General features: G+C 35.7%; 1 protein-coding gene across 5 annotated transcripts in view; it reads left to right on the forward strand.

Annotated features, from left to right (window-relative positions):
* CAB39L (calcium binding protein 39 like) overlaps positions 1–24,586 on the forward strand; it is a 94,370-nt gene that overhangs the window by 50,380 nt on the left and 19,404 nt on the right. For all 5 annotated transcript variants that reach the window (XM_068526906.1, XM_068526904.1, XM_068526903.1 and 2 more), the window contains 4 exons: positions 2,231–2,395; positions 7,558–7,676; positions 19,358–19,526; positions 23,519–23,578. In XM_068526906.1, coding sequence (XP_068383007.1) covers positions 2,231–2,395; positions 7,558–7,676; positions 19,358–19,526; positions 23,519–23,578 — 513 coding nt within the window. The remainder of the gene's footprint in view (positions 1–2,230; positions 2,396–7,557; positions 7,677–19,357; positions 19,527–23,518; positions 23,579–24,586) is intronic.

The following is a 24,586-nucleotide window of genomic DNA, read 5'->3' on the forward strand; positions in this document are numbered from 1 at the left end:
AGTATAAATTGGTGTTTGGAAATGAGTTTAGTATATTATCTGTTAAATATGAAGATATACATGTTCTAAGACCCTGCAGTTCCCCTTCTAGTATAAACTCTAGAGATGTTCTTGCAAACATGCACCAGGATGCGTGTCAAGAATGTTCATAGCACTGTTGTTCATAGTAACCCCTCAGTGGAAACAACCCTGATGTCCATCAACAGCAGAAGTGAGAAGTTGTGGTCCAGCCATTGATGGAATACTATAGAGCAAAGAATGTTAAAGAACTGCTGCTACATGCAGCGGCAAGGATGAACCTCCCAAATACAGTGATGAGTGAAAGAAGCAAGTCGTAAGAGGGTACAGGTACTATTCCAAATCAGCAGAACTGAACTATGTTGTTTTGGGATACAAACATAGGTGAGAAGACTATAAAGAAAAGTAAATAAATGATTGTCATCAAAAACATAAAAGGATTTACTTCCGGCTGAAAAAGGGGCATTCAAGTGACTTCTGGGATGCTAAAAATGTTCTATTTCTTGACCTCTTTTATGGTCAAACGGGTGTTTGCTTTATAATTATTCTTAACTCTATATATGTTTAAAGTAATCTTCTGTGGATATATGTGTCACAATTTAAGGAACTTCCAACCTTTAATAAATTAAGGATTGCTTTAGCAATATCATAAAATGTATCTGGAAATTAATTTTTTAAGTAGTGTCATGCTACTATGAGTTACTTTTACTATTTTGCCTTATTCTCCTCATTTCCTTCTTCAATTATAATGATTAGAATACAATACTTGAAAGTAATAAAACTATATTTCTTTAAAAACATTCAGCAAATTGTTAACTAATAGGCCTGTTTTTTTTCTTCACCTGTTTTTTTTTTTTCTTTTGGTATCCCATGCTTGCTTGCTTTCTTTCTTTCTTTATCTTCACCTGTTTTTAAAAAAATTTTCTATTTAGTATAATTAAGATACCATATAATCCACCATTTTAAAGTGTACAATTCAGTGGTTATTAGTTTATTCACACGGTTGTGTGACCATCACCACTATCTAATTTCAGAACATTTTCAGCACCTCGTTCTCCCTTACCCAGGCCCTAATACTCACTAATGTACTTTCTACCTCTATGTATTCTCCTATTATTCTTTAAAATGTAATGAGGGCTTCCCTGGTGGTGCAGTGGCTAAGAATCTGCCTGCCGATGCAGGGGACATGGGTTCGAGCCCTGGTCTGAGAAGATCCCACATGCCGCGGATTAACTAAGCCCGTGCGCCACAACTACTGAGCCTGCACTCTAGAACCCGAGAGACACAACTACTGAAGCCCGCGCGCCTGGAGCCCGTGCTCCGCAACAAGAGAAGCCACCACAATGAGAAGCCCACGCATCACAACGAAGAGTAGCCCCTGCTCGCGGCAACTAGAGAAAAGCCCGCGTGCAGCAACAAAGAGCCAACACAGCCTAAAATAAAATAAATTAATTTAAAAAAATTTTTTTTAAGAATTAATAAAAGCAAAGTAACATATAAAATATGAGGACATTTTTAAAAACGTAGTGAGAATTTTTGCTTTTTTTTTTAAGTTTCATAAATAACAAAAAGATAATGGTTATGTGTGAGGGATCAGTGGATTGACAAAGGTTATGGGTTTTGACAATATATGATTTTGTACCTACTCCATTAAAAAAACCAGAATAATAGGGATTTGTTGAAAACCATTAACAAATGATTTAAATAAAGACTACTAGCTACTGATAAGTCTTCAAAATGGACTGAATTTAATTTATAAGTTAAATTTATAATTAATTACTAGTAAAGTTCAGTATGAGTATGATTTAAGGAAGTTCATGGGGACTTCCCTGGCGGTCCAGTGGTTAAGACTCCACACTTCCACTGCAGGGGGTGTGGGTTCGATCCCTGGTCAGGGAACTAAGATCCCACGTGCTGCACAGTGCAGCCAAAAAGTAAAAACATTTTTTTTAATTAAAAAAAATGTTTTTTAAATAAAGGAATATCATTTCAATTATTCTAAGTAGAAATACTAAAGATCTCTCTTTTATAAATTAACTTTAGTAACATTTTCTGAAATAAAAAACGCAGTGCTTACTGAATGGTTTTTGTTTGTAACTGTACAGAGTTCTTTAATCATAAATAAGCAGGGCTCAATAAGTGGTTTTTGTTTGTTTATTTATAACCTGAAATTTTTTATTACTCAACTATTAGCATACTTTTTGGTCACTAGGCTTCAGAAGAAGTGTCGAAATCACTGCAAGCAATGAAAGAAATTCTGTGTGGAACAAGTGACAAGGAACCCCCAACAGAAGCTGTGGCTCAGCTAGCACAAGAACTCTACAATAGTGGGCTGCTGGTGACACTGATAGCCGACCTGCAGCTGATAGACTTTGAGGTAAACTATCTGCAAAAGGATGACAATTCTGCTTTTCAATTTTTATGTACATACCAATATTTGACAGTAATTTTTTATTATTACTGTTTATATATTATTTAAAATCCTATTTTCCCGTGAAAGTTCTAAAATCATCTTAATCGTTTTTTTTTAAAAAGCAAAAGGTATACTGGAATTAAGTTTTATGCAGCTAAGTAAGAAAGTTACTGGTCAATAATAATAATAATAATAATAGATAACATTTGTTGAGTGCTTACTGCATATTGTACAGTTTCCAAGCACTCATCTCATTTAATTCTTAAAGCAACCTATATATGATTGGTACTATTAGTCTTGTTTTACAGATGAAGACCCTAAAGTTCAAAGATATTAAATAATTTCCCCAAAGTCACTCAGTTACTAAGAGCCTAAGCTGAGATTCAAACTTATTGTCTCCAGACCTGTTTCTTTAATTGAAATATTTATACCAATGATTTAAGAAGTTTGTTAAATGCTACTAATATAGGATATTTATCTCATTTTGAAAGCAATTATACCTAATTACCTAAATAATAAAACAACACCTAGAAACATAAGTGGTGAATATGTGTAAGCATTTTATTATCTATGGTACATCTAACTTAGAACAGTGGTTTTTCAATGAAATATATATACGTAAGGCACATTTCAATGATGGAAGTCTTGGTTTTGATTTGTTTGTTGTTTTGTTACTACTATCAGGCTTTTGATACTCTCAGGTAAGTGCTTGGATCTCCATTAATTCTCAAAGATAGAAGAGAATGGAGATTTCTGAAGTAAATTGCTTTTAGTTTTGTCACCAAGGAAGTTAAAAGAAACTCATTACAGTGATTAGACCAAGATAAGGTCAGGGCTCTGGGGATCTGTGGAAATACTAGCCCACAGCTCTCTGGATGGTTTAGATAGGGGAAGATTTTGGCCGACTGGAGCAGAGGAGGAGGAATACAGGGCAAGACTGCTCTGGAGATGTGAAGTCAGGTGTGTTGACTAGAAACTACACTGACTGAGGGCCTCTCAGGGCCCAGACTTCAACTCAGCCTTCCTTTCAGAAACACCTGTTTTTTTCTTTCCTTCCCTCTCTTATCTGTTTCTCTAACCTTGACATTTTCTGCTCAATAATCTCCTTTCCTACTTTTTCCTCTTGCCTGGCTTGTCACTCTCCCTCCCCATCTTACTCCCCATTTCCTTTTTAAACCTGGCATTTGTGGAATTAAAGTGTAGTTTTATCATTGTGTTTATATACTTTCATGTTTTTTAAATTTAGTTTAAAATGAAGTATTATGGACATTTGTAGGAGCTGTGCATAGTGGAAAAACACTTGACTTGGATTTAGGATTGTTTATAGAGTGCCTGCTCTGCCATTTGATAGTTAGTATCATAACCTTTTTGAGACTAAACTTTCTCATCTATAAAATAGGAATAATATGAACTTATATCGTTGTTTTAAAATATTAAACAAAGCAAAATATATATACATATACATGTTATGGAAGAACACTAAATACATGTGCAAATATATACAGATGTCAGATAGTATATTTTCATCTTCTCTCTTTCTCAAACTTAAGTTAAATGTAAGCTGGTTTATTTTTGTTATAACCTTTGATGTTTGTTTCTTTGTTTATTATTTTAGTTTTAAATTTAGTTGGTGAGTGACCATAACTGGGAAACTCCCTGCTCTTGGAATACAGTATTATAGTTCTATAAATCTCCCCTTGTTTTGCACATTTCCCTGAAAGCAGCAATGTATTAAGCTATTATCATCACTAATTAATATGTTAGCTTGAGTTAGTTTATGAGATTAGCTTAATTTGCAATGGGATGCTGGAAGGAATATGACCAAGATTGGTTATGTTTTGAAGAATGAGTCAGGGATGAGATGTCATCAGGTCCAGTGACCTGGAGAAGCCTTGAGCGACCACAGAACAGCATAGGTTCAAAGTGCTCTCCAAGAATTGGGGAGATGGGAGTAGGCCAGAGAAAAACTTTGGGTGCCTCACAACTTTGTGCAGCTTTGGCTTAGAAAACAAAAGAGGAACAGTAAAAAAAACACTTACGCAAATTTCCCTTATTTTACATGGAATACTGGAAATAAATACAGAGAAGTTTACTTAAAAATTATTTGGGGATTAAGACATTCAATTGCCTAAAAATTGATTTATACATTATCAAGTAGAGTAAACTTTTATTCTCTGGAATCCTTGGGGGAAAAATTATCTTTCTGAATACGTGCATTTTCCATGTGGCTAAAGATTAACTCTTCAAATGAAGAAAGTTAAGTAGATTACTTTTGTGGATTACTTTACATTTTCTTTATAACATGCATTGTATACTTGCCTCTCCTCCAAAATTATATACTAGATGTAATAATTTTTTACTGATGACTCAACACTATCATTATGAAGGTCTATTATCATGATAATTGCAGACAGTTCTTTTTTTCAGCTTTATTGAGGAATAATTGACCAGACGGTTCTTGACTTTGTTCATTCAGTTGATGCCTAGAACATAGTTATAAATGAATGTGATATTCAGTAGGTGAAGCTGTCCTCCTCAATCAAACCCATAGAAAATAAATACTTATAAATACTTCTTGGTTGAATGAATGAATGAAAAACAGTTAAAATTGAAAATGGTTCAGTTTTAAGCATTCCACCAGCTATATACTCATAGTATTTTCAGGAAGCATGCACCATTACTAGCATTATGAGCCCGCTTGCAGAAATGTGCTGTGTATCTCTATGGACTGGAAGCATGAATGATCAGCCCACAGGCAGCAACTTTCCTTCTCAAGCTTAAAGTATCCATATAAACTAGTGACCGTTTGATAAAACTCCCCCTAACTTCAAAACTCAGTCTAATCACACAGAACCCCACCCTCCTCATCTCTTGGTTCGTAGGTAGCCCTGGTACAGCTCCTTCTGGATTGAGAGTATCTTGAGTCCTAGGACTGCATTTCCCACGCCTAGTTCCATATCTATTGGTTGGATGAATGAATCAATGTAGGTATGAGAATGAGAAATAGAAGCATAGGTGAGGGAATTGGAACAAAGGAAGATGTCCTGAAGCACAGCAGTAAGCCACTTTTCTTAAAGAATTAGTAAATGTGTAGAGCATAATTCAAGAATAATGATAATACTTCAGTAAGTGAATAGCCTCTCCTGGGGCTTCTTTGAAGAGTATAACAGTCATTTGACTGTAAAGTCTTTGGTATATTTTTATAACAGGAAAGGAAAATTATTACTTTACGGAAGGGCTGCAGCTTTTGCCAGGTAACCTAAAAGGATGGAGCATTCCTTACAGAAAAAAAAAAAAAAAGAACTTTTGTTTAGAAGACACCTACATGGGCTTTTTTGTTAGTTGTGAAAGGTGAGGTCTCTAGGCAATGTTTGGAAGGAAAAAGACTGAAAGAAAAGAGCTTAGATTCCCTTTGCAGAGTGAAATAACAGAAATTTGAGAAATGCCGTCTCTTTGGCTAAATTTGATAGGAGTAGGAAATAGAAGAGAGATAGGAGAAGGGTTTGGAGTAAAGGAGAGAGAAGGCTCCAGAGCCTTGACAGAGGAAGGGGCTTAAGGAAAAAGACGATCAGGAATGCTGAGGAATCTTTAATAATCTTTAATTATGATGTGTAGGATTCAATTTGAAGTTGTTTCTGCACTGTGCTATAATTACCCTTTGTTACCCTTAAACCCTTGATAAAAGAACTATGTACTGATAGTATATGTCAAATGAAGGAGAAGAGGCGGTTTTCTATACTTGGATAAACAGTATATAAAATAACTAGTTGAGAAAATAACTAGTTGTAGAAGGCAAGACAATGAACAAGGGCTGAGAGGAGCTAGGAGCAGGGATTTGAACTCCAGAGCTGACAACAGTGATGGTGGCCCAAGGCATTGGTTTAGATTGGGTAGCAGAGACTGACTCAGGAATCTGTGTGGCAAACCCATTTTCTTCTTCAGGAATCAGGAGGAAAGTGGTCCATTGGGGTGAGGAAAGTACTGGAGGATCCTGCTGTTATGTGAATAATGGCTAGTTAGAAGACAGACCTTTGGGTTAAAATTGTTTGAAAGAAAATCTCATTACTTTATAGCCATAAATTTTTGTCTAATCCTTTAAGCCTTAAAATTGCTGACAGAAAAAAAATACTTCAGCATATTCTTATGAGGTTAAAAAAAAAGAGTTATGGCTGAGATTGCAAGGTTTCTGATTTGTGGGCTCAGGATCAAACTCAGAGCTGTGTTTTTTGATGTTTGGCCACTATTCAAGACACAGCTTTAGACTCTTTGATGTTTTGAAACACAATGTGATAAGAGATCAAAGGATGAAAATGTATTGCATGTAAGAGTTGATGCATTCATTTTAAAGACAGGTGTGCCTTGTGGAAATAGGGTGGATGCAAAGTCAACTGTTCAGTTTGAATTAGAAAGCAGCTCAAAGAAGCAGAAAACTTCCTAGGGAGGGTGGGAGGGAGATGCAAGAGGGAGGGGATATGGGGGTATATGTATACGTATAGCTGATTCACCTTGTTATACAGCAGAAACTAACACAACATTGAAAAGCAATTATACTCCAATAAAGATGTTAAAAAAAAAAAAAAGCAGAAAACTTCCTACTGTGATAATTTAATCTCTAATGATTATTTCTTGCTACGTTTTTTAAAAAATAAGCAAAATAAGCACTCCAGGATCAGCTTCTCAATAAGCCATTTTATGGTCCTAAGTTTTTGAAAATTTCCATCCCCTAAAGATCCTTTTCTGTTCCCTGGCCCTCATTAAAAACTGGTCCTTAACCTTTGGTTTTATTACTATAAAAATGAGAAATCAGAAAGCCTTGAGACACAAGCTTTGACTGTACTTCATGCATTTAACAATTTGAAATGCTTACTATATGTGTAGGGCATTGATTTTATTTGATCTTGATTTTTTTGGTTGTTTATATATTTTGTACCTATCATTAGACAAATTAAGTCAAAGAATTCACAATCTCAGGTGGGAAAATACTATGTCATATTAAATGGAATGAGTGTGTCTTTGTGTGTGTGTGTGTGTGTGTGTGTGTATAAACAGCTTTTGAAATAATTCACATGCCATGCAATTCACCCATTTAAAGTATGCAACTTAATGGTTGGTTGTTTCTTTAACAGGGAAAAAAAGATGTGACCCAGATATTTAACAACATCCTGAGACGACAGATAGGCACTCGGAGTCCTACTGTGGAGTACATTAGTGCTCATCCTCATATCCTATTTATGCTCCTCAAAGGGTAGGTGCGTGCTTTCCTTTAAAGTAGGTTTGAGTTTAGAAAAGTTGTTAAAAGTAATATATAGCATTAGGCTCATTTGAGAAAACGATCCCTTTTGGATTCATATTTGCCATGCTTGAAGTTAGCCCTCCAAATCTATGTCTCTGGGATTACTCAGGCTGCAGCAAAATCCTTTCTAAATAAATTCCCTTCCATTTACTGCCTCTCTTTCCTCCACTTTCCTGTTATCTCTTCCTATTACATTATTGCTTGTGCTTTCCAATCTGCCCTTTTTCTAGCTGCCCACTTAGCCTCTTTGCATAAGACTGAATCCCCTCATTACACAAATACACACACACACACACACACACACGATATCCTTTCAATGGCTAGCATCTACTACGGTGACATGCTTCCACGTGAGGATAGAATAAATATCACTGTATGTATATGGGACCACAGGGCGGCCAAAAAACTAAAGTCTGGTCAGATAATAGAATTCCTGATTATTACTTTTTATGTATACTCATTTACAAATGTTTCTTGGACATTTTGAGGCTACTCCAACTCCTAAAACCAGAAATATGGATGTAGAAAGGCTTGGGGATAGCAGACTACCTTTTGTCTCCCCTTCTCTATCTTTCTACTTTACCATCTTGAACCTAGCATGCTCTTCCATACCTAGTCCATCTCGTCTGTGTTCAATTCCCAAATCCTTTCTTGTACATTTTAAAACATTTTATCATATCAAAATAATACATACCACATAGTTTAAAAATCAGAAATATCAACAAACATCAGCTCTTTGCCTCTTCCTTCTCTATTCCTCAGTCCCATTGCCCAAAGACAACCACTTTCATCTTTTTTATTTGTTCAGCTGGTATTTACCTCTGTATTATCAATAATGGGCTTTTACTAACTTTTGATTTACCAATTTTAAAAAATATCTTTTAACTTTCTCATAGACTAGATGACAATTTAGTATTTCCACCACCACTGTTACTCCATTTTCCTTCTCTTAACCCTCCCAATATACTTTATCACAATTTTTTATTTTATTAGTCACATTTATATTATTATAGCTATGTAATTATTATTCATTGTTGAACAAAGTAGTGTACTATAATTACTTTGTTTTTTAGTACGAAATATTGTTTTTACTGGAGAATTCAGTCTTTCAGTTCTGGAAAGGGAAATATACTTGTATCACGTATTAGTTAGGGTAGGCTAAACTTTATAACAAATGGACCCCAAAATAGAGTGGCCAACTGCAAGATAAATTTATTTCTCACATAATAGAGAAGAACAGATGTTCTAGGTCAGCAGGGGTTCCTTCAACATGTGCTTCCTAAGATCACTTTGTTGATTGCCATTTCAGCCCACAAGAAGGCAAAAATACTTGGGAGAATTTATGAGCCAGGCCTGGAAATGGCTTGCATTACTCGAACTCACATTCCATTTGAGAGCACTTAGTCACTTGACCTCTTAATTCTTAAGGAAACCTGAGAAATGTAGTTAGTGCCCAGGAAGAAGAGGAGCAAGGATTTCTGTGGACAGTAAACATTCTCTGCCACATACTGTTTCTTTGAAAATTTATTCCCTTCTATATTCTCTGTTCTCACTTTCTTGCTCTCCTATTAGTCAAAGTTAAATCTCTGGGATTGATTTCATATCTCTTCTATTTCCTGTTTCTTTGTCTTTTTGTTTTACTTGTCAGAAGATGTTCTTTTTTTTTTTTTTAACATCTTTATTGGAGTATAATTGCTTTACAGTGGTGTGTTAGTTTCTGCTTTATAACAAAGTGAATCAGCTATACATATACATATCCCCATATCTCCTCCCTCTTGTGTCTCCCTCCCACCCTCCCTATCCCACCCCTCTAGGTGGTCACGAAGCACCGAGCTGATCTCCCTGTACTATGTGGCTGCTTCCCACTAGCTATCTATTTTACATTTGGTAGTATATGTAAGTCCATGCCACTCTCTCACTTCGTCCCAGCTTATCCAGGAGATGTTCTTCATTGTATCTTCCATTGAAGATAAACTCTACTGAATTTTCCTTTCAGCGACCCTATTTTTAATTTATAAGAGCTCTGTTTTTGCTCTCTGATTATTCCTGTTTCTTGTCTCTTACACTTCTTAGCTCTGTGACTTTGGGCAAGTCACTGCACTTTTCCAAGCCTCAGTTTTCTTATCTATAAAATAAGAGTAATATTTGTAATATTACCTTTGCACTAAAATAATGTTGCGTTATATGCTTTTGACTATACATTGTCAGACTGACCTGTGTGTTCAGTCAGGGTTCTGCTATTTACTTGCTAAGACCTTGGGCAAGTTACCTAACTTCCTTAAGTCTTGATTTCCTCATTGTAATATGAAGACAATAATAATACCTACTTCAATATGTCATTTTGTGTTTTTAGTGAGGTAGTTCTTGCAGAGCATAGTACCAAGCACATGGTACTCAGTACTCAGTAACTACTAGTCTAAAAAATTATTATCCCTATCCCTCTTAAGAGCTGCAGTTCACATTGAGATATATGTGCAATTTTAAACAAATACAATTAAGACCATACCCAAGTGTCAGAATAATATTATAAAGGGAAGTGTTTGTTTCTAGCTCAGATAAGATCTACAAAATGTAATGGGTTATGATCTGCCCAGCTGGTCATTGGTGGATAAGGCTGGAATGATCAATTTGTACCCCCTTCTGGAGATTCTAAAATGTTAAGCTAAAACATTTGACATTATCCTGTAGGAAATGAGGAGTCACTGGAGAGTTTTGGAAGAAGAATATCAGATTTGTGTTTCAGGAAGGGAATATAAATTAATAATCATTTAAAGTTAGTTTGTAAATAAATGATCCCTTGAGAATGCTAAAATGTGTTGTCCTAAAAATATATTGGAGAGCCCATCAGCTGATGTGGAAGAGAAGTTGTGTGGATGGTCTAAAACAGTATCTTCCATCGTGGGGTCGTTATGTGGAGGATACACGCAACTCCACGGACTTCATTCCTGGAGTGGGAATTATTTGTTTGGAGGATCTCCTTCATGTAGCTGCTGTCACTGAATAGCAGTCACAATAGAAAAATAGGAATTGTTTATTTTAAGCATAACTCCCTCAAATCTGATTCATCAGGAAAGTTTTATAAAGCGTCTTTCCATATCTTCTTAAAAGTTAATAATTAGTTTAGTTTGTAAGGCTAAAACTGCTTATTAATTCATCTATTAGGGGTCTACAATAATAATAGTAATAATAGCACTAATAATAGTAAGTATAGTAATTGTAGTAGTTAACATAGTACTTAGTATATGTCAGGCCCTGCTTTGTATTTATATAATAGTCCTGTGGGTAGTTATTGTTGTTTTTGTTGTTGTTATTTTTATTATACCCATTTTATAGAAGAGGATACTGCAGCCCAGAGAGGTTAAGTAACTTGTCCAAAGTCACATAGCCAGTATGCTTTAAACTCTAGTAGTCTGACTCCAGAATCTGTGCTCTCAGAACAATATCCAGCTTTCCAGTCTTCAAGCAGTTATAGTCTACAGTGAGCAGAGATAACTCATTACAACTCATTGTTGTTTCTTTACCAGTATATTCTATGGGAGCACAGATGAAGAAGCCATCACCTCTGCTTGAGATGTCAAAAATGAAGCAGGTCTTAAAGTAGAAAATTTCCAAATAGACACAGAGAGTAGAAGGATTAGGTACCTCCCATGCAAAGCCACAGAGGCATCAAATTGCACAATGTGTTTGGACAATGACAAGAATTCTGATGCAGCTGGAACCTAGTGTGAATGGAAAGTAGGGATGAGGATAAAGCTGGAAGGGCTAAGACCAAGTTATGAAGAGTCTTTCATAAGTCTTTCAGTCCTACCAAGGAGTCTGAATGTTATTCTAAAGGCAACATGGAACCATCCAGGGACTAGATGTGATGAGTTCTGGTGGCAGTATAGAAAATGGCTTGGAGAATTGGGGGTCTGAGATTCCAGCTTGGAAGAGTCCAAGCAAGGGATAATTAGGGCCAGAACTTTAATGGTGATATTGGGGATGAAGAGGAGTAGATATTTTTATTTATTTATTTATTTTTCTTTTTTATATCTTTATTGGAGTATAATTGCTTTACAATGTTGTATAAGAGTAGATATTTTTAAAACATTTTATTTTTTCTGATTCAAAGTAATACATGTTTATTATTTAAAAATTCAGACATTTTGACACAATATTGTAATTCAACTATACCTCAATAAAAATAAATTTTAAAAATTCGAACAGTTTAGAAATCTATAATATAGAAAGGGAGTGCATACCATAATCCTTCCCAAAGAAACCGTTATCAACAATTTGGTGATGACTCCTCTGGTTTTTATTCTATATTATAATGATTCTTCTTTTATTTTTTAACCCAAACTTTAAACTCATTGCTTCACATCCTGTTTTATAGATACCATTTATTGAGTGTTTGCTGTGTGCCAGGTATTACATTCAAAGTCTTACGTTATTTCATTTAATCCTTCTAACAATACTATGAGGACTAGGTATTATCCTTACCATTTTACAGATGAGGAAATTGAAACTTAGAGTAAGGCTATTGCTCAAGGTTATAAATACAGCTAATAAGTAACAGAGCCAATTTTTCAATCCAGATCTGATTCTAAATCCCATCTTCTTAACCATTAATACGTCCTTAATAAGATTTGAAGCCCTTCAGATAAGAAGGGAGAGGTAATTATAGAAGACCCTGAGGACAGAGGAGACAGGAAGCCCTGAACGGAACCATTGCACCTGAATCAGCTTTACCCATTACCATCTTCTAGGTTAGCTTGAAATGCTAGAGGTTTAACCCTTTGTTAAAGATCAGCATTTTTACTCAATTATCTCTTGTAAAGTTGCTTGAAAACTGGGGACATAATTTGATTGGTGCATTCAGACATCAAACAGTGATGTCATTTAGGTAAACAAATGGGACCTAATTAAACTTAAAAGCTTTTGCACAGCAAAGGAAACCATAAACAAGACGAAAAGACAACCTTCAGAATGGGAGAAAATATTTGCAAACAAAGCAACTGACAAAGGATTAATCTCCAAAATATACAAACAGCTCATGCAGTTCAATACCAAAAAAAACAAACAACCCAGTCAAAAAATGGGCAGAAGAGCTAAATAGACATTTCTCCAAAGAAGACATACAGATGGCCAACAAACACATGAAAAGATGCTCTACATCACTAATTATTAGAGAAATGCAAATCAAAACTACAATGAGGTATCACCTCACACTAGTCAGAATGGCATCATCAAAAAATCTACAAACAATAAATGCTGGAGAGGGTGTGGAGAAAAGGGAACCCTCTTGCACTGTTCGTGGGAATGTAAATCGATAATAGCCACTGTGGAGAATAGTATGGAGGTTCCTTAAAAAATTAAAAATAGAACTACCATGTGACCCAGCAATTCCACTACTGGGTATATACCCAGAGAAAACCATAATTTAAAAGACACATGCACCCCAGTGTTCATTGCAGCACTATTTACAATAGCCAGGACATGAAAACAACCTAAATGTCCATCCACAGAGGAATGGATAAAGAAGTTGTGGTACATATATACAATGGAATATTACTTAGCCATAAAAAGGAACAAAATTGGGTCATTTGTAGGGACGTGGATGGACCTAGAGTCTGTCATACAGAGTGAAGTAAGTCAGAAAGAGAAAAACAAATATCGTATATTAACGCATATGTGTAGAATCTGAAAAGATTAGTATAGATGATCTTATTTACAAAGCAGAAATAGAGACACAGGCATAGAGAACAAACATATGGATACCAAGGGGGCAAGGCGGGTGCGGATGAATTGGGACATTGGGATTGACATATATACACTATTGATACTATGTATAAAATAGATAACTAATGACAACCTACTGTGTAGCACAGGGAAGTCTACTCAGTGCTCTCTGGTGACCTAAATGGGAAGGAAATCCAAAAAAGAGGGGATATATGTATATGTATAGCTGATTCACTTTGCTGTACAGTAGAAACTAACACAACATTGTAAAGCAACTATACCCCAATAAAAATTTAAAAAATAAAAAAAAAGAGAAGAAATGCAAAAAAAAAGAAGATTAGACAGTGGAGTCAGATGATGAATATGGCTCAAGATGGAGGTCCGCGTTATTCTGTTAGTTGAATTGCTCTTTGAAATTATCTCAATTCTTTAAACATGTTAGTAAGAACATGTCTCAACAGAACTAAGTGCTTTGCCACTACTATATATAAAATGATAACTAATAAGAAACTACTGTGCAGCACAGGGAACTTTACTCAATACTCTGTAATGACCTATGTGGGAAAAGAATCTAAAAAGGAGTGGTTATATGTGTATGTATAACTGATTCACTTTGCTGTACCACAGAAACTAACAACATTGTAAATCAACTATACTCCAATAAAAATAATAATAAAAAAAGAAAAAGAAAAAAAGAAAGAAATCATAAAAAAAATGATGTCATTTAGGGATATGATAGTAACATGCTATACTGGACCTAAGTCTAACCATAAAGAATGTAAGACAGAAAGAAATTGATTCTTGTCCATCAAGGAGAATCATTTGGATATGGGATACAAAACATGGTAAAAGGATTTGCAACCCAAATTTTATGAAAAGATTATTAAAAAGGACTTTCTCACTTCAAACGAACTTTTCTCCTGGCCCATGCAAATGACATTTCAGGGTACTGAGAGAACTTGAGAGTGAGGTCGCTAAACTGCTCTCAGTGATACATAAAGAACCATTGCCAGTGGAAGATTTTCCAGAAGTCCAATATTAAAATAATAAATTTCTCCTAATAATCTTATTTTTAAAAATTTTATTGCAAAAATTTTCAACCATATACAAAACAAGACAGTACAAAGACAGTACCCATCTCCTAGCCTTAACAACCGTCAGTATTTTGCTGTGTTTATTTCATCTGTCTTCCCAACACCCCTTCCCTTGTTTTTTCTTTTGTTTTTTTCTTTGACTGGAGTATTTTAAAGCAAATCTCAAATCTCATGTAATATCATCATATCAACCCTAAACACATCAATACGCATCTCAAAAATAAGATAATTTTTACATAACTACAATGTAATTTTGCACTTTAAAATTAATAATAATTCATTAATAACTAATACCCAGTCCATACTCAAATTTCCTTGAATGCCCCCCCCCCAAATTTTAGTTGGTTTGTTCAAACAAGAATTCTAATAAGGTCCACTTATTGTATTTGCTTATAATGTCACTTAAGTCTTTTTTAGGTCCCTTTTCATTTAAAATAGCACCTTCTCCCATGTTTATGCCATTGACTTGTTGAAAAACTGAATCAGTTATCCTACATAATTTCCTTTATTCTAGGTTTGTCAGATTGCTTCATTGGAGGTTATATTTAAAGGCTTGATTAGATTCAGATTCAGTTTTATTATGGCAGTCATATTTTGTAAGTGGTGCTGTGTAGTTTGTGTTTCATCACATCAGGAGACATACATTTAGTAATGCTAAGACTGAGCAATGAGTTCAGATGGTGGCAGCCTAATCCACTATAAAGTTCCCCATCAACTACACTTAATTGTTTTATCATCCATTGATGAACATTGCCTGATTCAGTCATTTTGTTAGGGGTTACAAAAAGGTGATTTTCTAACTTTATTATTCCTTGTGTATTTATTGACTGGACTAGTTTTATAGAGAATAATTTTCCCTCTTCCACCACAATTTAATTAGTCTGAAGTACAATCCATACTGGAGAGGAAGAATAAATGCCTAATTCTTTTCCTTCAATTATCAGTTTAGAAAGTAATAAATTGTTAACCTAGGAACTTCCATTGGTGTCCGTTTATTTCTCTCTCTCTTTCCCCCTGTCTTTCTCCCTCTCCCCCTTCTTCCTCTCTTCTTCTTTCCTCCTCCTTCTCACCCCTGTATCCCTGTAGTATCATTATGAACTAGTGGATTTGGTGTTTTTTCATACATCTTATATAGTTGTACTTTAAAAAATTTTTTTTGATGCTTGATTATCTGTCTGTGGCCTCTTCAAGTTGACCCATGTCCTTTTGATATCACTCCCATTAGTTTGTGAGAGTTTCCTTGCTTTCTGGCCCATCTTGTACATTTTCTAACACAGACCTGGAATTAGCCATTTCTACCAAGGACTCTTGCTCCTTTTAGTTAGAAATGGTTCTTAGGAACTATAATCTGGATGCTAGGGATGCTCATTGACATTGGATTGTTATTCCTTCTAGACCTTTTCAGTGGACAGTTAGCTCACTATTTTTAAAGTAAGCAAATGTTTCTAAATTAGAAGCAAAACTTCTTGATTATATTGAGGAGGCCAAGTGTTTGCTGAATGGCATTTTACAAAACTTTTCCTAGTGCTGGCTGACCTTGTTTCTTCCATCAGTAACAACAAAAGTCATTTTTCTCCTTACATAATATAATCTGTGTCCTTAAATTGAGATATTCTTGCACAAGGTCTTTCTTCTAACCATTTTTTGTGTAATGTTTACTGTAGCTCACTGCTAGATGAGATCATTTCTCTTACACTTTGGCTTTTATTAAATTTGAAACAGATCTTACACACTGTTATTATTTGAATAAGCATGCATATAAAGTAGTGTGCATTCTCCACAATGACACAGTTAATTATATAGTCCGGACTATATGATCCAAACTACAAATCAGCAGGAAGATATGCTTCAATTGTATAAAATAGTGATTCAACATTCATTGGATTAACCTTTATCAGCAACCTGCCATTAAGTTAGTTGTTGTGGAGAACGTAGTGATTTGTCGTGGTCTTTTGTCCTTGAGACCCTTATCCACAAGTAGAATAAAATAGATGAGGTAAAGATTGATTCTTTACCAAACCTAAGTATATTAATGTTCTTGGGATTTGAAACTTAAGGTAGACTTAACTTATGGAGCACTTCTTTATATAGTAGGCAATAAACTATCAAAAGTCAATATCCTAGAGGGTAGTCAGGTTGAAATGATGTATGTGAATTATAAATTCCTTAAAGGTGCTGAGGAAAATTAGGACTTTCCTTATATATCCCAATATATTCCTAACTTTAAGAAGTTGTCATCTCAGAGAAATGACAGTTCCACTCTTGGGCACAAACTACTAGGATGGAATGACAAGTGTTCTGACCCAGAGTAGCGTCTTTTAAAATATTCTCTTGGTTCTCAAGAATAGTCAGTGCATCACAGATGGTTCCAATAAACTTCACCAAATGAAAGAAAAAAGAGAACTAATTATACACAAAAGTTGGAGTAGAGACTTTTTTTATAGATAGTTTCAGTTTGACAATTGAATTAAGAAATGAGAAAACGTTGACTAGAGATCATACAGCTTTTTCTCTAAGCCAAAGTTTGTGTCTCATTAGAGTCCTCTAGTATTAAGAATTTTAATCAGAGTTTGAAGTTTATTAAATTCATTATATGCCTTTGTGAAAAGCATTATCCTCGGCACTCTTCGGAGACTGGGGTAGGGATGGGGGAAGGTAACAGTAAATAAGACATAGGCACCATATAGAGGAGAGGAGAAGGTAACAGGATAAGTAAAACATATCCTTAGCAACTAAGTTGTTTGTAATGAGGTAAAGAAAACAGATTTATAACAATTAATTGCAATGTACTATAGTGCGGAATGAGAAAAGTGCTAAGGTAGAATTACAGACAAGCTGTTGTAGGAGTATGAAGGAAGATATGAAGTATGAAGGGAGAGTGATTCTGAATGGTAGGTGATTGGAAACACTTCAAGGAGGAGGTGGCATTTGAACTAAATCTTGAAAGATGAGAGAGAATCTTAGAGGTGGAAACTTAAGGAGAAGGGCATTCTAGGTTGAGAGAATGGCGTACCCCAAGGAATTAAGGGATGTGATGAGAGATGAAATTGAAAAGTTAAGTTTAAAGCAAAATTATGAAAGTCCATAAATATCTTACTAATAAGTCTGGATTTTAATTGTCTGCCCCTTAGGTTCTTTCTCTAGGTCAACAGTCTTCATTTTATATTCTCCTAAGTACTCTATTAATAAATGATAGTGTTTTTCTCCTTCACATTTCAGAAAACATACCCATCTTTATAACATCTTTAATAAAACCCACCTTATAACTCTTCCCTGCATGCCAATAGGCTGATTTTCAAATTCTTATGATAAGAGAAATTGCTAACACTATAAATTGGCATTTTTAAATATTCTGCAAAGAATAGTGCCTATCTGAATATATTAGCATTTAATGTTAATATGAGTGTTTCAGGGAATATTCAGATGATATTTGTGAATATTATTCCGCATAAAAATGGGGAAAAAATGAATAAATACCACACTGGTTTAATGAATTCTCTCAAATACCTTTCTTTGCTATTTTCCCTACTGTATTTATAAATTTGATGTTGCAAAGTAGCCTATTTCCTAAATTGTGGGAAAGAGATTTTATTCTTGATTCTGAATTCCATGTAAATATTATTTTATTATTCTTGAATCCTCAATTTCCCTCACCCAAATTTATTCCTCACCCTATCCCAACTACAACATCTACAAGCTTTGTTGACTCTTCCCCTGAATAATATACATGACCTGCCCACAGTCCTCTATTCTACTACTGCCACCCCAGTCCAAGCCCCCATCATCCCCAGCTGGGCTTCTGTTCCTCCTACTAGCTAGTCTCCCTGCTTCCACTCTAGCTCCCCAGCTCATTCTTCCCTGTTTTACAAGATTCTCCACAGGTAGCCAGAGTGATCTTTTTTTTCTTTTTTCTTTTTAATTTTTATTTATTTATTTATTTATTTATTTATTTATTTATTTATTTATTTATTTATTTATTTATTTATTTCTGTGTTGGGTCTTAGTTCCTGTGCGAGGGCTTTCTCCAGTTGTGGCAAGTGGGGGCCACTCTTCATCGCAGTGCGTGGGCCTCTCACTATCGCGGCCTCTCCCGTTGCGGAGCACAGGCTCCAGACGCGCAGGCTCAGCAATTGTGGCTCACGGCCCCAGCCGCTCCGCGGCATGTGGGATCCTCCGGGACCAGGGCTCGAACCCGCGTCCGCCGCACTGGCAGGCGGATTCTTAACCACTGCGCCACCAGGGAAGCCCCAGAGTGATCTTTTTTAAAGCATATGACAGACTGTGTTAATTGCTTTCTTTAAACTATCCAAAGGCTTCCTATCACACTGAAAAATGAAACTCCTTACCTTGGCTTACAAAGCTGCTGGTTCTTTCCTTGGAGCCTTTGCACAGTTAGTTCCCTTTGACTGAATGCTTTGCTTCTTCCCTGACCACTCAGTCTAAACTAAAGCAAATTAAGTACACTCTATAGTGTACCTATTTTGTTGTCTTCAGTTTCACAGCACTGAAGTATATGAAATTATCTTTTCATTGTTTATAGTCTGTCTCCTCCCCCACCAGAAACATTTGCACTAAACTGTGAATGCTAGGAAGGAAGTGACCTTGTCTGCTTACTCTTCTATCCCCAGCATCTGGAATAGTGCCAGGCACATTGTGGATATTTAGTGGGTATTGAAAGAATGGTGTTTGAATGAACTGTGACAAATGGTATCTATGCTTCCATTAACAGCAGTATTGAAATGGTTCTTTTGATACCATTAATATTATTTTGTTAATAAAACAACATAGTTCTCTGTTTCTCTCTTGTTTATGCTTTAGATATGAAACCCCACAGATCGCCTTACGTTGTGGGATTATGCTGAGAGAATGTATTCGACATGAACCGCTTGCCAAAATCATCCTCTTTTCTAGTCAATTCAGAGATTTCTTTAAGTATGTGGAGTTGTCAACATTTGATATTGCTTCAGACGCCTTTGCTACTTTTAAGGTAATTTTTTCTGAATCAGCTGGGTTATTTAATTTCAGCATTTAGTCATTTGGCCTCTAAGAGGCAGTTTAACTTTTAAAAGCAGGAAATTGTATTCCTTAGGTCAGAGCATAGCCAACTGTGTATGATGTGGATCATAAGAGGATTCAGTAAATAGAATGCGATTAGACCTGTCTGTCACATTGTGGAAAAAGCAACTCCAAATGCTTGTCATAAGCTCATATGGGCTTATGAAGAAGACAAGGACACAGAGTAAGGAAGAAGAAAACCGGTGAGAAGAGCGAAGAGTGAGGGAAGGAAGGAAAAGAGGAGGAAAGGGCAGGGGACAGACTCTAAGGAGAGTTGGCGGTGGGTGGAGGGAAGAGGAGCAGCGAGGGCAAGAAACATGGACTTGTGCTCAGGGTGTTGAGAAACCCCAGGAGCCTTCTCTGTTTCATAGGCGACAAGTCTCACCCGGCAAAACAACAGTTGTACAGTGGCTACAGATGAAGCCCCTAAGAGTATATCTAGAACACATGGTAGGAGAGGCCTTGGTGCATCAAATAGGAAGAAGGACATTTAACACAAAGGATGGTTCCATTTCTTTCTAGCAAATATCTGTGCCTAAACAACTGAGGAGATGTTCTCTATTAGTAGCTACTGTAGTGCCATTTTTTTTCCTTTTCTATCTGATGACTCTGTGCTGTCATGGAAACAAGTTAGTTCCTTTTTTAAAAATCCATAAATAAGACTTCACAAATAACTGTAAACATAGAACAACTCTAATGGAGGGGGAAGATCAAATTCAATTGAGCATTTATTTTTGAAAATTTCCCCATAGATTTTTCAACATTTAATAGAATAAACTATACTTGATAATAGTGTCTTGCATCATATGTTCAGCTCAGTTTAATTTTCAACACAATATTGAATCACAAAAATAAACTATGGTGATTTGTACATGAGCATATTTTCCGTTGAACTTAAGTCAAGTCCTTGAAAATCTAAATAACCTTAAAAAGTTTCCTAGTATGCTACTGATATTGAAAATGCCTATTTTCTATATTTTACCAAAATGCTGTGGTTAATATAATGTAATGACCATAAGTCACTTTTTTTTAAGTAGCTGGTTTCAAGGGGATTTGTTTACTTGGTTGGCTGGTTGGTTTGGGCCTTTGTTTTTAACTTCTTAGGCTTAACCTTTTTTGTTTTGAACCGCAGGATGACTACTGCCCAGTTAGTCATTGATGTTTTCACATTGTTGGCTTATGTTTTTGTCATGGTATTGTCTACAAATTGTCCTTTCCCAAAAAAGATTCCTTACAACCACAATCTCTTTCACCTCTCCCTCTAAGAATCGACATGATAAGAAGTGGTATGAATTCCATCTCTCTCTGCACCTGACTTGCTATATGTCCTTCATCTGTGAGATGAGGAAAATAATCTCTGTTTTTGCGGAGTTGTGAAGATTAGAAATAATGTATGTAAGGTGCTCGGCACACTCTCCAGCACGTAGTAAAAACTCAATAAATGCAGCTGCTGCTGGCTGATGTAGTATCGTGTCCCTGCCATTGCATGTCTGTCTCTGTCAGTGCACCCCGAGTTCTCCCAAGCTGTGAAGAATTCACTAAAATATCAATATCAACATTTTTTTAGCATGATACTTAGACTATGCAGAACCTAGCCCTGTCAAAACAATTGTTACGAGGTGGGATGAAAGAGTACACTATTTCAAATACTTTTTTTAAACTTTAAATTCTTTAAAATTTGAACTTTATTTTTCTCGGCAATTTTCTGCTTTTTCCTTTTTGGGTGGGATCCTAGCAATTTTTCTCCCACTCAGTTATTTGATTTATAATAATGCAACATCTGTATTTGTCTATGTATTATGTTTATATACATGTATTATGTTATATATGTCTGTATGTGTGTGTATATATATATATATATATATGGTATAATCCCTCCAGTTTTGTGCATACATTTATTATGTATATAAATTGGAGGGTATATCTATGTATATATAATGTATACACACTCAAGTGTAAGAGTGTATGTGCACGAATCACTTATTGGCTGTATCCATCATACACGTGTGCTGGAGGAATTCTACCCTACCATATTATATTTTCTATTATCGGATTTTAAAGTTATTTTTTTCCCTTAGAATTTGAAGGAGCTGCTACTAACAGAAACCCCTCCTTATTCCTCTTTCTTTGGTGTAACACTAATGTATAGCGAATGGAAAACCTTTCCAGGCAGCACTCATCTGCAAAGTACTCTTTCCGTTGCCACCATCACTGTATGTGCAGGGCCTGAGGCCCTGGGAGATCATGGTCCTCATAGCCAAAGCTGATGACTGTCATAATAGATGCAGAACCCCATGGGTGCAGCCATCCACAGTGTCTGCTGCAGCCCATGGAGAGAACTTTCTAACCTGGGTCAGCTTAGAAAATCACTGATACTGCTCAGGAGATGGGGAAGAGAGTATCTGAAAACTAGGCATCCCGAATATCCACTTAGAAAAAGATTAGGGACCCCAAAGGATGCTGTGGAACTACCTTACTCTCTGAGGTGTCCCCTGACATAGGAACTGGTTTGAATTTTGACCTGGGATGGACCAGGAATGAATTCCTTAGAGGGTTTCCCATTTTAAAATTGCGATTCCAGAACAGTACTACATGTTCTCCTGAGGAAAAAAGTACATTTCTCCACTGATAGGCCCAATGGTCAATCAAGTTGTGATGAAAGGTAATATGAAATGAAATTAATAGCCAGTCTCATTTTTGAACTTGAAAATTGTAGTGCAAACTAATGAGGACCTACTGTATAGCACAGGGAACTCTATTCAAATAATCTGTAATGACCTATATGGGAAAAGAATCTGAAAAAGAGTGGCTATATGTATATGTATAACTGATTCACTTTGCTCTACAGCAGAGACTAACACAACATTGTAAATCAATTATACTCCAATAAAAATTTTTAAAAATAAAAATAAAACTGAAAAAAAAAGAAAATTGTAGTGCAAAGTGCTTTAAATATTTAACTTTTTATTGAAATAGAAATAAGTGAGTTTTACCATTGCTGCTGCCTTCTTTTTCTCTGTGAGATTATGTTGTGTATCTTGTATATGCTTTTAAGAAGCTTTAATTAAATATGTATTAAAGTATAAGAATTTATTTTGGAAAACTTGAAAATTCTTGTTACGTTTTTAATTAAATTCTGCATAGTACCTAGACAGGGTATTTAGCCCTTAATCATGTTAAACGGATTAGCTGAGGCTTGTTTTCTTTCAACATTAAGGTGAATTAAGGATATAACTTAGTTATGAATTTTCAGTCAAACATTCCTTTATGCTTTTGTTCAATTTTCCGAGAGTTATGTCTGTAGTTAGATCAGGCTACTTGTCTTCAACTTTGAAAGGGTGCATTGTGCTACTTAGTAACTGAACAACACTTCCCAGCCCATTAACCCAAGAGTGGGATGATGCTGAGATGGCTCTGTTAAATGTCATTCTTGTGCTTCCCAGCATCCTAGGCACTTATGTTTCAAAAGTGGTTAAGAAAAATTAAAGGTTAATCGTTGAAAATCTGTTAACTTGTGAGATATGGTTTTAGTCCATTCAGAGTTATTTTTTTAATAAATGGTTATTAATGACATTTTTAAAAGGTCGTCATAAACTTTATTTGAATATGTATTATATCATTTTCACAATGTAGAGTTATGGCTTGAAGAAATATACTGTACACTTGTCTGTTAGGTGACATTTCTTTCACTAGTTGAATTATTTCTATGGTATGAATTTAAAGCACTCTGCTGTTTTTAGCATGAAACAAATTGTATTTCACATCTTAAACTAAGAATGGAAGTAATTTTGTGATGTAAATGAAAATATTCTGAAACTTTTATGTTTCAAATTAATGGACTTAGAAAATCTTAGAAGAAAAAGATAGATTTATAAAATTTGTTACCTATAATAATTTTGTTTCACTTGACTGTTCTTTTTCTAGGATTTACTGACCAGACATAAAATGTTGGTAGCAGACTTCTTAGAACAAAATTATGACACTGTAAGTAGAAGTCATTTTTAAGTCTTTACCTCATTCTCTCTTCCTCTCTCTCTCTCCTTAGATCTGTTAGCACTTACTCCTATTTATGATACACAATTGAAACCAACCATACACCCGATTGGTTTATTACCTAGAAACCAGGTCATCAAGAAACTATGGAAAATAGAGGATGGCAGGAGATAAGGGCTTTCTCGTTTTTCACATCTCTTCCTGTTGTGCTCTGGAGCTCCAGGAAACAACTAGTACCTGCTCACTTTGATCTTGACTTAAGAGCATCCATGTTGCCCTTAAGAGGCAGTAGCAAACTCCAAATGGAAGAGCACCCGACCCTTACTAGTATAAATCATTTTACTTGGTTTGATAACTAGTTTTACTTACTAGTAGAAATACCAAAATACATATCTGTCTTCCAACTCCCTTCTCTAAGGGTGACTCCATCTCAACCTTTTGATAATTAGCTGTAATTGTTACAGAACCAAACTCACCCAACATGCAGCAAAGCCAGTCTACTGACACCGGGTTGTGATGAAGGAAAATTCAACATTTATTGCAAGTCTGAGCAAGGAATGTGGGGCGGCTAATGCTCAAAAGACCCCAATCCCAAATGGTTTTCAAGGAAGGGGTGAGGGTTGTGGGGTGCCTCATCGGCTCATGGACAGTCTTCTGACTGGTTGGTGGTAAGGTGACAGGGTGGTATTTCAGGGGTTAACATCATCAACCTTTTGGTTCCAACCAGTATGAGGTCTACATGCCTGTGGGCAGTATGCAGTTAACTTCTTCCACCTGGTGAGGGTTTTAGTATCTGCAAAACAACTCAAGGATATGGCTCAGGATATTATCTATAGACCTTGAGGAGGAACTAAAGATCCTTGACTTTGTTTTATGGCTAAACTATTATTATTTTGTCTTGCTTGGCTGTTTTCCTTTGTTTCTGCATTTTCTCACTTCTCTGATTAAATTTGCTCTTTGAAACTTGGGGAAGACCTAGGAGGCTAAAGCTTTTCTACA

The sequence above is a fragment of the Eschrichtius robustus genome, chromosome 18 (genome assembly GCF_028021215.1).
Source record: "Eschrichtius robustus isolate mEscRob2 chromosome 18, mEscRob2.pri, whole genome shotgun sequence".
NCBI lineage: Eukaryota > Metazoa > Chordata > Mammalia > Artiodactyla > Eschrichtiidae > Eschrichtius > Eschrichtius robustus.